The sequence below is a fragment of the Sceloporus undulatus genome, chromosome 3, assembly GCF_019175285.1.
Source record: "Sceloporus undulatus isolate JIND9_A2432 ecotype Alabama chromosome 3, SceUnd_v1.1, whole genome shotgun sequence".
Taxonomy (NCBI): domain Eukaryota; kingdom Metazoa; phylum Chordata; class Lepidosauria; order Squamata; family Phrynosomatidae; genus Sceloporus; species Sceloporus undulatus.
The window spans coordinates 63853058-63868301 of NC_056524.1; the positions used below are offsets into that span (position 1 = coordinate 63853058).

The window sequence follows — 15244 nt, forward strand, 5'->3', positions numbered from 1 at the left end:
TACTGGTGGTGTTAGTATTTGGATTTGGCAATTTTGTGACTCCTAGTTTGCATGTGGAAAAAGGGATTATTAAAAAGTCCTCAATAGAAGATTGACACTGGGTGGGTGGGGCTCAAATTGGTTTCCTTTTTTCATTCCTGGCCCAAAGCATTAGGAAGCTGGAGAGAAGTTATTGGAGTAAATACAACATGGTGAACACTGACAGATGGGAGTTCAGAGGGGTTTGTCCTTTGAAGGAACAATTGTTTCAAGTAAACCTTTGAATCCTAACCACAACTCCTTTGTAAAACAGTTTATTCTCACATAACACTTGTAACTGTAACTCATTGAAGTGCTTTGTAAGTATTGTTTTTATGTGGAGGTAATCTTTACATTCATAGTAATAGGAAAACTACCCCAATTTGGTAGCTTGGCAAGTTTATTGAAAACACGAGTCCACTGTACCTTTATATGTGGACTTTTTGTGCTTTTCTTGAAGCATAACTGTTACATGACAAGCTTTAGATTTACTATGTGTTTTGATAATAAGCCAGTCTTTTCACATGAATAGAAGTCATGTGGATCAGTGGTTAAGACACTGACTCTGATGATTGCAAGTGCCATGGGATAGAGTGAAGTCCCAGCTTCTGACAACCTAAGCAGTTTGAAAGCATGTAAAAGTGCAAGTAGATAGATAGATACCCTTCGGTGGGAAGGTAACAGCGTTATGTGCAGTCATACTAGCTACATGATCACAGTTGTCTTTGACAACGCTGGCTCTTCGGCTTAGCAATGGAGATGAGCACAGTCGGACACAACTTGACAACTTTGTCAAAGGAGAATTTACTTTTTACTCAAACTAAGGATTTTGTATATATCTAGTTTTCCTAAAACATCTTACTGACTCACAAAGGAACACTAATTTTGCATGAAGACATAATGTATGGATGTTTCACTTACCTATTTTTCATGCTATTTTATTTCACCCAATGTCTAGATAACTGGATTGTTGCCACGACTGCATGGGAAAGTTGACCTACTACTGTTTAATCCACCCTATGTGGTAACTCCTTCTGCTGAGGTAAGAATTGTGAGAATGCATTTGAGAAAATCATTTATCAACCTACTGCATGTGGGGCAGTAGGTCATCAATTGAATTTGCAGAATTGTACCTGTCTGAAAGTGTCAAAGAAGTTGAGATTAATTGTTTAAAGCTGATATAAGTGAAGTCATACATCTTCTTAAATACTGTGTGGTCAAACTGGAACTTTTCCTGTTTTATCTATTTTAGATACAAAGTCATGGAATAGAGGCAGCTTGGGCTGGAGGTAAAAATGGCAGAGAAGTTATGGACAGACTTCTTCCACTGGTGCCAGACTTGCTTTCATCAAAAGGATTGTTTTACATAGTTACGATCAAAGAAAATAATCCAGGTAGGAAAGAAAGTTTGTTTCTTTTTTGTTGTTAAATATATGAATACACTGGTCCTCTTTGATAATATTCTGAAAACAATACAAATTACTATTCATTTATTGTGTTAAATCATATCATTTAGAGGAAGCCTTCCAAATAAACAGGTAATCCTTATGGGTCTTGGAGATGGCTTCACACCGAGCTAGATTGTCTCTGTATGTATGGTCCAAACTATGTTATCCTAAAGAATATATAGCATTCAGCAGTTGCTATTAAGATATTATGGAAAGCCTTTGTAAGGAATAAAGATGGCCTTTTGTGCATTTACCAGAGCTTGGAAATTCTACTGAAAAAGCCAGTTCAAGTATTACCTGTTTTTAGAAGAAATTGTTACCTACTAGTTCCATTGAGTAGTGCTACCTATCACATTGATTTCAAAAACTTTAAAAATACAAGACTAAAAGGCACAACCTCCCTTATGAGCTACAGCTGGCAATTTTTACTAGTCTCTAATGCTCTCCTCCCCTTTTTATAGCCGTTTGCCTGCCAGTAATGATCATCAAGTGTCAGTCTTTCTGCATTCCTATTTGCCAAATAAGCAGATAATAAGTTTAGCTGAAGATGATTTAATAATAATAATAATAATGAGGATGATGATGACGGAAAGATTTTAGCCTACTTCTTTGAAAATTACTGTAACTTGTCATTTTTAATTGCAGATGAAATTATTCAGATTTTGCAAAAGCGTGGTTTAAAAGGTACCAAAGTACTTTACAGACAAGCAGGAAGAGAGAATCTTTCAGTACTCAAATTTTGCAAGTCCTGAAGATGAGTCCTGCTGCTTATTGTTTTGGAAACAAAAAGGCATTTGGTGCAGTAGCCCAACAGAGGGAAGGAGGGTAATTCTGAGAAGCGACTTGGTGCAAATTTTGTGGCCTATCACAAGATATGCAGCTACAGGTATCTTGTTGCTATCATCTGGGTGATGGATGGACAAGCTGCACAGTGCACAAGAAACTGGTAAACGTACTGTTCCACAGACACAGTTGTTCCACAGCCACTATGGAATTCATTCTCTGCTGGCTTTCGGTCTTTAGCACTCCAGCGGCTGATGCAATAGTACTCAATGGAGACCAGAAGATAAAAGTCTTTATTAGACCTATGCTAGTATCTCCTACTTCAGTCCCTGCATGCTATCCCAGAACACTGCCTGCTGCTATTTTAACTGGGCTAAAGAGCATCATGATTTTGTAATATCAATGACTGGACTGGAATCTAAAACAATGCACAATCAATACAATTTAGTTAAGCTGAACAATCTGAAATAACTGAATTAAAGTGACAGGATTATATAAGTTTTAAAAATACTGTCATCATGAACTGAAATTGCTTATTTTTTACTGATTTTCTTTTAATTAAATGAAGCTACTACCTGTGCCACTTCAGTAAAGCCAGCAGAATCAATGTGGATTTGTAGACAGTGGAGGCCAATGGAAACTAAAGAAAGATCTGGTGACTGTGTGTGAAATTATTAATAAATATTGAACTTCCACTATTACAGTTTAAGATATTTGATGTACTTTTCCCAAATGGGTGAGTACAAGACAGGAATTTAAAAAAAAAAATTTCACTGAAGGAGTCCTAGCACAGGACAGGGTGGAGCTTAAAATGAGATAAAGTGAGCTCAACTAGAACTTATTTCTAGGCTTAAATTTATATAATTTATAAATGTATATAAAATACACCCCACTACCAATAAAACCTTCCATAGTGTATTTTAAGTAATATACTAAGTAATACTCTTTGCTTTTTTTTTTTTTTACTTTTAATACTTATTTCAATCATGATTTGTAACCTGGCAAGCTCACAATCTTTTCTTCATTTGCTGCTGAATACTTTAGCTTCAATCAGTTGTACACACGTAACCTGGGAGTAGGTTCCACTGAACTCAGTGGTAGTTGTAAATAGACATGCATAGGATTGAATGGGATCTAAGCTAGTGGTTTTGTGATTCTGCCAGTGGAATCAGAAGAGGGCAATCTACCTCCTCTGCACTCCAAAAACCTGCTGCAGAGGGCTGCCAAACCCTTCAATGCTGCTGTGAGGGGATGAAACATTGGTCAACGGTGCACATGCTTTTACACACTCATCCATTTTCATAAGAAATATCAGAATACTCTATTTTAATATATAAATAAGTAAACTTGATATAAAACAATGCCATATACAATATTTAAGTTGCACTGATCAACCAACTTAAGATTTTTATTTGTAAATACTGTACAGCTAAAACAAATTAGCTTCTTTCACAGCTAAATCCTGTTGTAATCCATTGCCTGTTTTCTTTGAGAAACTCTCTGAATCAGAGAAGACAATATATTTCAGAAGAAGGTCTCTCGACAGAGGGGACAGGTAGACTTGTTACTAGATGTAAACCATTTGTACTAGAAAAAAGAAAAACAGGCATTAATCAGCTTTGTTTGCCATATATTTAGCAAAGTTAATTTGACTTGATCAAACTATGTAAAAAATAATTCAGTAAACAATACATGTATAATTTCTGAAATTAAAATAAAGACATTAGCCTAAAAAGGTATTTTGGCCATGTGGCTCCCTCATGTTTTTAATTGTAGGAATTCCACTATATTCTATGTTTTCTATGGCCATGTTGGCTAGAAATTGTGGGGTTCAGTCCAACACATCCAGAAAGCCCTATGTCAGTGATAGAGAACCTTTTACAGACCGAGTGCCCAAACTGCAACCCGGACCCCATTTATTTATTGCAAAGTGCCACATCCCTCTGGCTTTCTAGTAAGAAACTCTGGCAAACTCTGTGCTAGGGCGATAGCATGTGTGCCCACAGAGAGGGCTCTGAGTGCCACCTCTGGCACACGTGCCATAGGTTCGCCATCACTGCCCTATGTGATGGAGTAGCTACACAGGCTTGGCTGCCCACAGTTCAGACAAACTGAGTTGGGGGGCTGCAGAGGAACTAGAAGGTATAAAAGCAGGAGTGAGTGACTGAGAGATGGTCTTCAGTGAGAGTGAGATAACAAATTTGACTCGGAATCAGAGAGTGATTCTGTCTAGGATAGGGAGTCTCTTAAGAAAGTCCAAAAGGGATTGTGATAAGCCTACAAGTGTATGCTAAAGTAACCACACTGAGTTGAAGTAACCCACCTAAGATACTTTCTTGCTTTATGTTATTTAATAAAGTTACTATTTATGTTTTATAACATGTTTCTGAGTAAATAGACAGTATAAACAAAAGCAAGCACACTACCTAAGATATTGAATTGGTTGGAGAAGACACTTGGGACCCTGCCTTATACACTTAGGGAGAATGTTAAAAGGATAAAAACAAGACAGGTGTCAGTGACTAGGGGCATTTGGTGCAGAAAAGGTAAATTTAACCTTGGGCATATAAGGAAAGTCCTGTCACACCTTCTGTTAAGGAAGACGGAGCTAACGCATCTTTAAAGTATGTATATTTTTAAAAATGACATTACTCTCAGTTTTGGTATATGTAAATGGAATCTGCATGATTTACTTAGAGTCCATTAAAAGTGTGAAATAATACAGAAGAAAACTGCTTTCTTGAGAGAAATGAGGATCATTTCAGTTTTGTTAAAGTGATTCAGCTTCAACAATTCTGACTTTACTACAGGTCCCTAAAGCCTTGTGAATATTAAGGGGTTTTAAAATTATTATTTATTTAAAACTTGGTTCAATGTCTGTCTAGTAGTTACTTACCAAACATGCTGAATGGAACTTTTTCTTGCATGTTCTGCAAGCTTTTTTGGGGAGCGAATAGTTAGAGCCGTGGATGACCGAGAAACAGATCATGCAATCTTCCACACCCTCAAAACGTTTATCCACATTGTTTTTCCATAATGCTAAACCTTCCATAATGCTTCCATTCTAAAAAGAAAGTAAGAGTCTGTTAATAATGTGTTGCTTCAAACATTTGGCTTTTCTATATTCCATCCACACTGATTTCACAATTTTTACACATATTTTTATGCAAAGTTATACTATAGTTGAAAATGCTTTAAGGCATGCATGCAACATCACATTACCCCTGCTCATGTCTAGGCCTAATGTGAAAACAAGGGGACATACACCAATTCTGTCCACTGCCCTGTTCCCATCAGTTTCAACTCTTGTGTTGAGCAGTAAGTTCCGAAAAGGAGTTCTATTCCTATTACAAGTAGAGTGTATATTCCTAATGAGTATGGCAAGATCTAAACTGAAGCAAGCAGGGCTGGCATATACATATTGGAAAATGTATAGCCCAAAGGTCCTACTCCCCGGCTGAACTACTTTGATTTAACACTTCAATAGAGCTGTGAATTTCCTGGCTGACAATAAGATACAAGAGAACTGTACTAATGCTGTTCTGGCCATATATAATCTGGATATTGTAATCCAAAAAGTAACTTCTACAAGGTCTGGCCAAATTGTGAAGAACAGTACCCTTTCAGTTCTCCTCTAACCTTTTATTCCCCAAACCAGATCTAATTAGTTAACCTGCACGCAATATTATATGGCAGGGACTAGTCTACTATGAAGTTTCTAGGAACAAGGCATTTTTAGTGAAAGCATACTTGGTGAGTGAGGTATGTACTCAGCTGTAGCATCCAGTTGCGCCATTGCTGAACTGCCACCCCAACTCTCTTTCCACTTTCAACAATGATGGAGCCCAAGGGATAATTGGGAGGCAACTGTATTATCAATTCAATGAATATATCATCAACTGAGTAGGTAGCAATGACTTCTCGAGTAGCAGATCGAGCTTTTACCTATAGAAAGAGTATGGACATAAAACAACTCATTTTCAAAATAGACCTGTCATACTAGACAATTTAAAACACACACCAAAACTATACATTTACAGTAGTATCATTGCAACCCTCCCCTGACAGGTGTCAAACTGTAATACATGTAGAACTGAATGAATACAAGGTAGATTTAAATAATATTATGCTGAAGTGGTAATAACAAACACACTAACACCTTACATTCTATAGAAAACCTTGATTACTACTATGACTTGTGCAACATTAACCAGAAGACCAAAATTATTAATAATAATAATAATAATAATAATAATAATAATAATAATAATAATAATGTTTATTTATATTTCCCGCCTCTCCTAAGGATCAAGGTGGGATTACATCAATAAAATAATACAATAATACAAATAATACAATAAAACACTAATACTGAATTTACCACATTCCTATTAGTTCTCTAAAAACAGTTCATCAGTAGCCAATAATCATAGTCGAGAGTGAAACATCATCATAAGCTTTTATATGGAGTCTGATGGATAAGCCCGCCGGAAGAGATCCGTTTTGAGTGCCTTCTTAGAGGCCTCTAAGGTATTGATGAGATGGATCTCTTCCGGTAGGCTATTCCATAATTTTGGAACCGCAGCTGTAAACACCCTATGAGAAGTTGTTGTTAACCTAGTATTATGATGTTCTAATAAGTACTTCCCTGATGTTCTGAGAGTGTGGGACGGAGTGTGTAGGGAGAGGCGTTCCCACAAGTAACTTGGGCCCGAGCCATGTAGGGCTTTAAAGGTAATAACCAACACCTTGTATTGCGCCTGATAAAAATAGCTGACTGCAAACATTATCAAGAAGAAGGGCCCTCCCTCCAGTCCATCTGCCATGGTCCAGGCCTCCGAGAGAGAGAAGGTTTGCTGGACTTTCCCCCTTCCCTACTTCCATTCCTTTCTCCTTTTGTGTCTTGTCTTTTTAAATTGTAAGCCTGAGGGCAGAGAAATATCTAATTTAAAACAATATAAGCCGCTCTGATAGCCTTTTGGCTGAAGAGTGGAGTATAAATACTAAAAATAAATAAATAAATAAATAAATAATCTGCTTTCCTAAGCACATGACAATACTACAGTTTTTAACAGGGAACAGCTAAGTATGTGCATCGAATTTAGATTCACATAATTTCATGTTAACACAACAGCAGCGCTATCCTGAAATAACTATGATGAAATAAGGTAAGATAAGGTAATACAAACCATCATGCCATTAAACAACTGTGTACTAGTCTGGACAGAAGAAATTTCTTGTGAAGAAAGTACACTGCTGACATATTTGCTGGTAAATTTATCTACAATGTTGAAGACTCGTTTCTCACAGCTATTCCACCAAAGGCGAACCATGGCTGGCAAATCCTTTAATGTCATGCAGTAAACAGAGCAAGCCAAATGTGGGATGTGTGATGACAGTCCTGATGTATCTGGATAAGAAATGTGTGTAGAAAGAAGAACAGTGTTTAAAGCATATTTCTATCATAGATGTTCCACACTAAGCCACTTTATCTCTCGATAATGTGATAGTGCAGCCTAGGGATCGCCCTAAAGGACATGTTTAATCCTAGTCATTTTCCAGCAATAAATCATGCTTCTAAGGTGAGCCAGTGAAAACTTTTTAAAATCATGTTTTTTTCAGAATAAAATATATTTGATACTTTAAAAGACTGAAATGGCTAGCATCAAAGTTAAAAATATTTGGACCAACCTTTAATGTCTAAATCAAGCTCTTCTGTAAAATATGTTTTTACATCCTTATTTGGAAGTTCAGTTGCTGATACTGGTAAGGTTGGGTTTTCTGGCATAAGTCTGAACAGGTGATATAACAGTTTGTTCAAACTCTTAGTTCTTCGAAGGTATTGTGAATAGAGAGCCCGCAGCTGGTTGTGAAGAAAAAAGTAAAAATTATTCCATATAAAACTTTTGCTCAGAAGTAAGTGAACTGAAAGAATGTATACAATAGATTTAAATGAGATTCAGTCGATAAGAATATTTTTGTATGAAACCATACTACATACTAACAAAGGTCCCTACCAAAAACCCCAGATGACCATACTACATACTGCAAGTAAACTAATGGAACCTGCTTGTTAAGCTGTTTAAAAAGCACGATCAAAATCTCAATTGAGCATTATATGAAACACATAGAAAATTGGCATCCTTTCACATTATTTTAAAGCACAAAATTGTGTTTACAAAGCAAATAGGAAATTTATACTGTATATGTGTACCTTTAAAAGCCTCTTATTTAATCAGTCATTTCTAATGCAAGCACGATAAAATATCTTGATAAAAGAAAAACTTTTATCCAAATGAGGAAAAGAAAAGAGCCATTGCACTTCCCAATCTTTTCATATACAAAAATGTGACCAACATGAATGCAGATTGTACATGACAATAGATATCTGTCCAAACAAGAATGGGAATAATCACAATTATTTTTCTAATTCACAGGACAATATTCTATATATCTTTCTATACTGGTTAAAGAGACAAAATTAGTAGGAGTACTGTAAGAGACAGTTTTAAATCCAAATTGTGGAGAAGCAGTAATATATTTATTTATATTATTCCTAATTTTCCAAAAGAGAAGTTTCTTGATTTTCTGCAGATATTTAGCAAGAGGAACTCTGCAAGCAAACTGAACTGGTTTGTTCCTAAAACACTGTGTGGAAATGAGAGTTTTTGTATGGCTTTTTTTTAACCTGAGAAGATGCTGCTTTGAAGAAAGTTAGTATTAATTTCCAGGTGAGAAGATATCCTAAAACAAGACAAAATTCTTCACTCATCGGTTGAACAACTGCAAACTCTCCAACTGGGATGAATTCTAGGATGTTTTCTAGTAAGTCTTCTTGCATGGCAAGAACATTCATAAGAGCTGCTGGTGGGGACCTAAAACGAAGGCAGAGAGTTGGAAATGTTAAATTCCATCTTCTATTGAAGTACTGAATGATTTTCCTCTTAGAAAAAGACACTGCATGTAGCTTCATGAAAGAAACCACCATCAGATTCTTATTATATGACCTGGACATGCAATCAATCCTACTGACTGGGCCCACAACTGGGAATGAACAAAGCAATATACCACTCCAGGATAAACAACAGCCATAAGAAATAGTGAGACATCAGTTTGAAAACCTCAAGACAGGGTCAGGGATTGAAGTAGTGACTGGTATGCAGCCCACACAATAGCTAACTTTTGGGGCTTTACAGACAGCCCCTAAGGGGCGGTGGGGCCCCGCCACTTTCCTTGCCAGATTGGGGATGCAGCTTCTTTTTGCGCCGTGGAAAGAGCACCATAATTGCTGAAACCACGGCTTTCGGTGCTCCTTTGGCACAGTACATGTACATGCTGCGCCAAGGGAGTGGTGTCAACTCAGCACCGTGCAGTTGGGCACGCGGCATCATGCTGTCATGGGGGTGGAGTCAGGGCACGCAGCATGCAATCAACTCTGCCCCAATGCCGGCATTTATTGCTGGTCTCTTTAGGGCCTTTTGTTAAGAAAGAGGAGGCTATCAGAAAGTGAGCGGCACACACTCAAGAGTTTGACTAGTCCCTTTCGGGAGTAGCTTCTGCAACTGTTATGATTTGTTTTGCAGTTTTGGGCCTCGGCACAAACAACATCATAGGTACATCTTATCACTTGTGTCTCTGAATAACATCATCCCTTTATATAAATAAAAATACTATGACACTAGGCCAAGTTCTAATTTGAAGCCAATTTAATAAAAGTTCTGCCAGTATTCCTATTGGCGGGTAGCTACCCTGTCCATCTCACAGAATATCAATAGCATGTCTGGTTGCAAGATACATAAGTTGTACCATTGCATTATTGGTGAATTAGGAACTTTGGATATGGTGTTATTGGATACTTCCCTATGCGTGTTTGTAAAGCACCCCAACAGGGATCAAGCCAAAGCACTTTTATGCACTTCCATTCTTACTATTATAGGCAGAGATCCCATATCACACCAGTAGAAACATAAATGTAGCTAGGAATGACCTGACCAAACCTGTCTTAAACTCCAGAGAATCATTCCAAGCAACAGAGGTCTGCAGTGTGACTGAGTGGATTGATGTGTATTTTATATCCCAACATGGGATTGATTGATTGATTATTTATTTATTTATTTATTTATTATCCCAGCACAGGATATTTGAAAAGCCACCCTGAATCCCATCTTGGGAGAAAGGTGGGATATAAATTTAATAAATTAAACAAATATAATAAAATTAAAAACACTACACACATACACAGCCCATTAAAAGCTTTATCTGCTGCATACACTAAAAGCCAAATGCTTCCATAAGTAAAAAGATCTTTACCTGCTGCTGGAAAGATAGCAGGGAAGCCAATTGGGAACAGAGTTCCATAACTTGGGAGCAGCCCCAGAGAAGACTCTCTCTTGTGTTCTTACCAGAGATGCCTGGGATGGTTATGGGACCACGAGAAAGCCTTCCCCTGCAGATCTTACAGCATGGGCAGTTTCATATAGGGAGATACTGTTTTTCAAATATTATGGACCTAAGCTATGTAGGGCTATAAAAGTCATAGCCAGTGCTTTGAATTCTGCCCAGAAATGGATCAGCAGAAGCAATGCAGTTTTTTTTTTAGCAGGGAGGTTATATGATCCCTATAACCTGCCAGCCAGCCCCTCTGATTTCCAAGCTGCTTCTCCTCACTGAACTGCAGCTCAAGGACAGGAGGGAGCTGGCTGCATCATCCTGAAGCTCCCTACTCCAGTATGCTGCACAAATTGTTGCTCAGAGTTGCTCTGTGGAGTTCAAGGAGGACTAAAGAGGGCATTTATGATAATGGTAATATTGTCACAATTGTGAATATGAAGCACAACTGAATAATGAGTTGTTACAGATACATAACTGCAATAAAGAATGGCAGTCATAGCCTTTTAACAGATACATAACTGCAAAAAAGAATGACAGCCATAGCCTTTAAAATATATTAAAAGTTTAGTGTTTGAAACATTTTAAAGATTCTACAGCATCAATAATCAGAAAAGTAAAATAAAACATACAGTAATGGCTCTTCTTCCTCGTCACCATAGGATTTCAGATTGACATCGTCAAATTTAGGTAATTCACACATTAACCTAAGGTTTGAAAAAAGGGGAAACAATGAAAACAATATTTTATATTTTATTACTGAAGATTTAACTGATTCTGAAAACTGAGTATTATGTATTATAATCACTGCTTTACAGAAGTGCTTGCTAAATGCAAACTTGATTATTATTTAGGAGAAAGTGGTACCTCAGACCAAAATGTATGTATTAGTGACACGAACAGGATTATATTTTTGGACAACAGGTTGACTGCTATCACATTATTCTGCTCATGAACTGCTACAGTCAATGGAAGCAGAAGGGGGAAGATTCCACACCATGCTGTGTGCCCTCAAAATTTGCTCTAACCCTCTGAGCCTATACAAGTATCTGTCATCCTTATCCTCACTATTAATATTTATTTTACTAACTCCTGTATATAACAAAGAAAGAAAGGAGAAATTCACAATTAGGAGAGGGGATGGGCAGAGGGATGAAAGCTCCCTTTGCTCTTCTACTTTTTTTGTATGCTCACAGCAGCTAAGATTTCTATAAGATGCCTCTAGGGAAGAATTTATAGAGGGATCTAGTAAGTCCCCAAAAGACAAATCTGCCATGCTTAGACAGGAAGTTACCCAATAGATGCCTCTGAATCACCTCATTCATCCCAGGAACTCTCTGGGGTACCTAAGCTTGGGACAGAGGCAACAGCTGAGGACTGTGTTATTCCATTTCTAAAGCTGGCATCAACATCAAGGAGCTCTAAGAAGCAGGGAAGGTTGAGCACTTAGAATTCATCAACTTGGACCAAGATTGCAACTAGCATGTTGTGGTATCCCACCCAGGGAGAGGTCAATTTTGTTTTGTAATTTTATTCCAAAATATCCCCAATAGCACTCTAGGAGGAGTGGGGGGGCATTTCCACCACATTTCAGTTCCACCCTGGGCCAATTTTGGTCTGAGATACTGTTTGGAACAGGAAGTGACTTCAACTCACTTCCTGTCGTTAAAAAAAGGCTTCTACTGAGCCTAAAAGAGTGCAGCAGGCAGGCCTCTAAGGTATCCTAGGGGGCTAATGTGCTCCCCTATCCTTCCACTGTTGCTCACCTTGGGGTAGATAATGTATGATCACAATTGCACATTACATTGAACAATAATGTTCATTATGCTAATAAGGTTTTTTCCAAATTCAAATTCTACTGATAAAAGTGAAAACTGATACAAGGAGATCACTTACTTATTTAACATTTGATACACTGTGATTTGAACGAGTCTAGATCTAAAGAGCAGTAGTGGAGAAAGTGTATTCAACAAAGTCTGTAGTTTATTAGGGAGGTTTGTCTTCTGGCCAGCAACAAATTTGGCAGGAAGCTTATTATTCAGTAACTGATCCTTTGATATGTATGTTAAAGCTTTACCCAAGGATTTCAACACAGAGTTCTGAAAAGATGTTTCCAGTACATCTTTCTCCTTTCCTGTTCAGAGACAATTCACATTTTTAATTGTCAATACAAAGACCATTCACATTTTTAATTCAGTTTAACAAGCATACAACACAAGTTACATATTGGTTATTTTCACCTAGCAAAACCATTCAAAAATACTACACACATCATACTGTACCCTTGAATATGAATATATTCAGAGGTGAAGTATTTCCAGAGCTTAATCTTTGTCATATTGTTCAAAGACATTGCTGGGTGAAGGAATGAACAGCATGTTGATTATGCATTAAGCAAATTAGTAAGGCAGTGAATATTGCATTGCGATAACTTCACATTGATTACCTAAAGACTTTTAGATGAAATAACAGAATTAAAAGGCAATGGAGAAGAAATGAAAACAGAAGTATATCCTCCCCTGCACCTTGTTTTAAAATATGTAGTCTGAAGATACCAGCATTTTATTTAGCCTTCAAAGGACAGTGAAGGAGCAGACATTCTGTTTAGACAGTACTCTAAATGATATCATTATAAACTGTGAACAAATAAATTTGTAGAATTTTCTTAATGGGATATTCCTATAAAAGAGGAATTATGAAAAACATCTCCCAGTAGGCAATGAGGCGAAAGTGAAAACAGCAGGGGGGGGGGGGAGGGGAGTGGAAAATATTGAAGGAAGGGAATGCTTTGATATCATATGCAAAATACTTCTCTTAGGCCCCATACAGACTGACCAAATAAAGCTGCTTCGGATCACTTTGATGTATGCTGCTTAAATGATGCATGTGTCCTAAGAGCCTGGAAGCTGCACCAAAGCTGTGCTACAGTTCTTAGGACTGGACCATGGCTTTGGCGCAGCTTCCAGACTCTTAGGACGCATGCATCATTTATGTAGCATACATCCATAGTGACCCTCAGCAGCTTTATTTTGGCCTATCTGTATGGGGTCTAAGTACTATGCACCACCTTGGAAATCCTGAACATATCTTATTTCAATCCATCTTAAATTTTACTGGGAAAAGTGTCATTTGTTAAATAGCAGACCAAAGCATTTCTCAATTACTCTTGCATATTACCCAGGTTAACATACAGATGTAATTTCCACAGACTTACTTGTAATTTTTACCAACAAAGGTAAAAGTAAACTATGGATGCCTTCAGAAAAGAACTCCTGCCATTCAGTCATAAGGTTTGTTGGAAGTTTTTCAGTGATTTCAGGAGTTGCTGTCTGGAAATAAGCACTCAATGCAACACTTAAGTCACAGCTGACACAGGCAAACACTTGCACCAGCGCCTGGGGAAATACTGCCTGGCTTTCACTCATTGTCTGGGAAGGGATGGAAAAACATCACAGAAAACTTTTATTTATTCTCATTTAAGGAATTTCACTAACATGTATCCCTTACCCAAAAGACAATTAATTCTGTCTGTCCTAATTTACATGTTCTCAAATTTTAAAACCAAATTCTGTAACAAATCTGAGCAAGTTCTTTACGTATATGGCCCCAAAATAGGTTCCTGTAGTCAAAAAACAATATACTTTCTCTCTCTCGATATATCTTATTTTTCCATATCTCTTCTTTTACCCTTATTTTGTTTTAATGACTTGTTCCATATTTTTATCAATTCTTTTTTGTGTACAGACATATCATTAGTTAGTTAAGAACCTGAATAGTTTGGTAAAATGAAATGTCAACAAAGTACAGTATGTTCAAGTGTAGAAGCACTGGTAAGTAACATTAATTTGAGCACAGATCTTCTAATCCCATAATGGTGAACATGCGACACCATTTTGCCAGGCACTGGCCGGAAGAAGGCGAAACAGGCATGCGTGTGCCCATTCCTCCTACCCCCTGCCTTTTCCTGGCCTCTAGTTGTCTCTCTGAGACCGCTGGAAGCTGAAGGCCGGGAAAAGGGCAGGAGGCGGAGGAGCGACCGCATGCAGGCTTGTCCACCCACCCCATGGCCCATTTCAGAGCCATAGCTGTCTCCATAGAGATAGCTATGGGTCTGAAATGGCCTGGGAGGGCAGAGGAGTGGCCAGCAAACAACAGAGGGGAGGAGCTGGAGGAGCACACCTCTGTTTCTTGCCTTCAGAAGCCCGTTTTCTGGCCTCTGAGTATCCCTTTGGGACTGGCAAACATTGGGGGGGGGAGGTGCCAGAGGCATGCACCTGTGGCTCCTGCCCTCCAGACAGCTGGAGGTCAGGAAAAGGGAGTGGAAACACCACCCCCTAAAGGCTGGAGGTCCCAACCCCAGAGGCCAGAAGGCCCACCCCTGGCACTGGGTAGAGCCTGGTGCCTTTAAAAAATCAGTTGGGGCACACAGCCGCAAAAAGGCTCGCGATCACTGTTCTATTCTGGAAATTTGCATCAGAAAATGTGAAACATTTATTGTAGCTCACAATCCTGAACAACCATAAAAACATCTTAAATTTATAGGAAAGGACACTGCAGAATATCTGATATTTGAACTACCAGCCAGGGAATTAAAAGTGAAAAGTATC

At 38.0% G+C, this 15244-nt stretch overlaps 1 protein-coding gene and 1 long non-coding RNA gene across 2 annotated transcripts in view; one reads left to right on the forward strand and one right to left on the reverse strand.

Annotated features, from left to right (window-relative positions):
- Nucleotides 1–689: 689 nt before the first annotated feature.
- Nucleotides 690–1719, forward strand: LOC121925690. The gene is made up of 2 exons (XR_006102929.1): nt 690–1060; nt 1271–1719. It is a non-coding gene; the product is annotated as an uncharacterized LOC121925690 (long non-coding RNA).
- A 1905-nt stretch (nt 1720–3624) lies between these two features.
- LTN1 (listerin E3 ubiquitin protein ligase 1) overlaps nt 3625–15244 on the reverse strand; it is a 38703-nt gene continuing 27083 nt past the window's right edge. Inside the window, exons 22-30 of the mRNA XM_042458152.1 lie at nt 13852–14065; nt 12534–12771; nt 11270–11344; nt 8938–9124; nt 7941–8112; nt 7439–7659; nt 6000–6194; nt 5146–5313; nt 3625–3836 (exon numbers count right to left, since the gene is read on the reverse strand). Of these exons, the coding sequence (XP_042314086.1) occupies nt 3774–3836; nt 5146–5313; nt 6000–6194; nt 7439–7659; nt 7941–8112; nt 8938–9124; nt 11270–11344; nt 12534–12771; nt 13852–14065 (1533 nt within the window). The 3' untranslated portion in view covers nt 3625–3773. The remainder of the gene's footprint in view (nt 3837–5145; nt 5314–5999; nt 6195–7438; nt 7660–7940; nt 8113–8937; nt 9125–11269; nt 11345–12533; nt 12772–13851; nt 14066–15244) is intronic.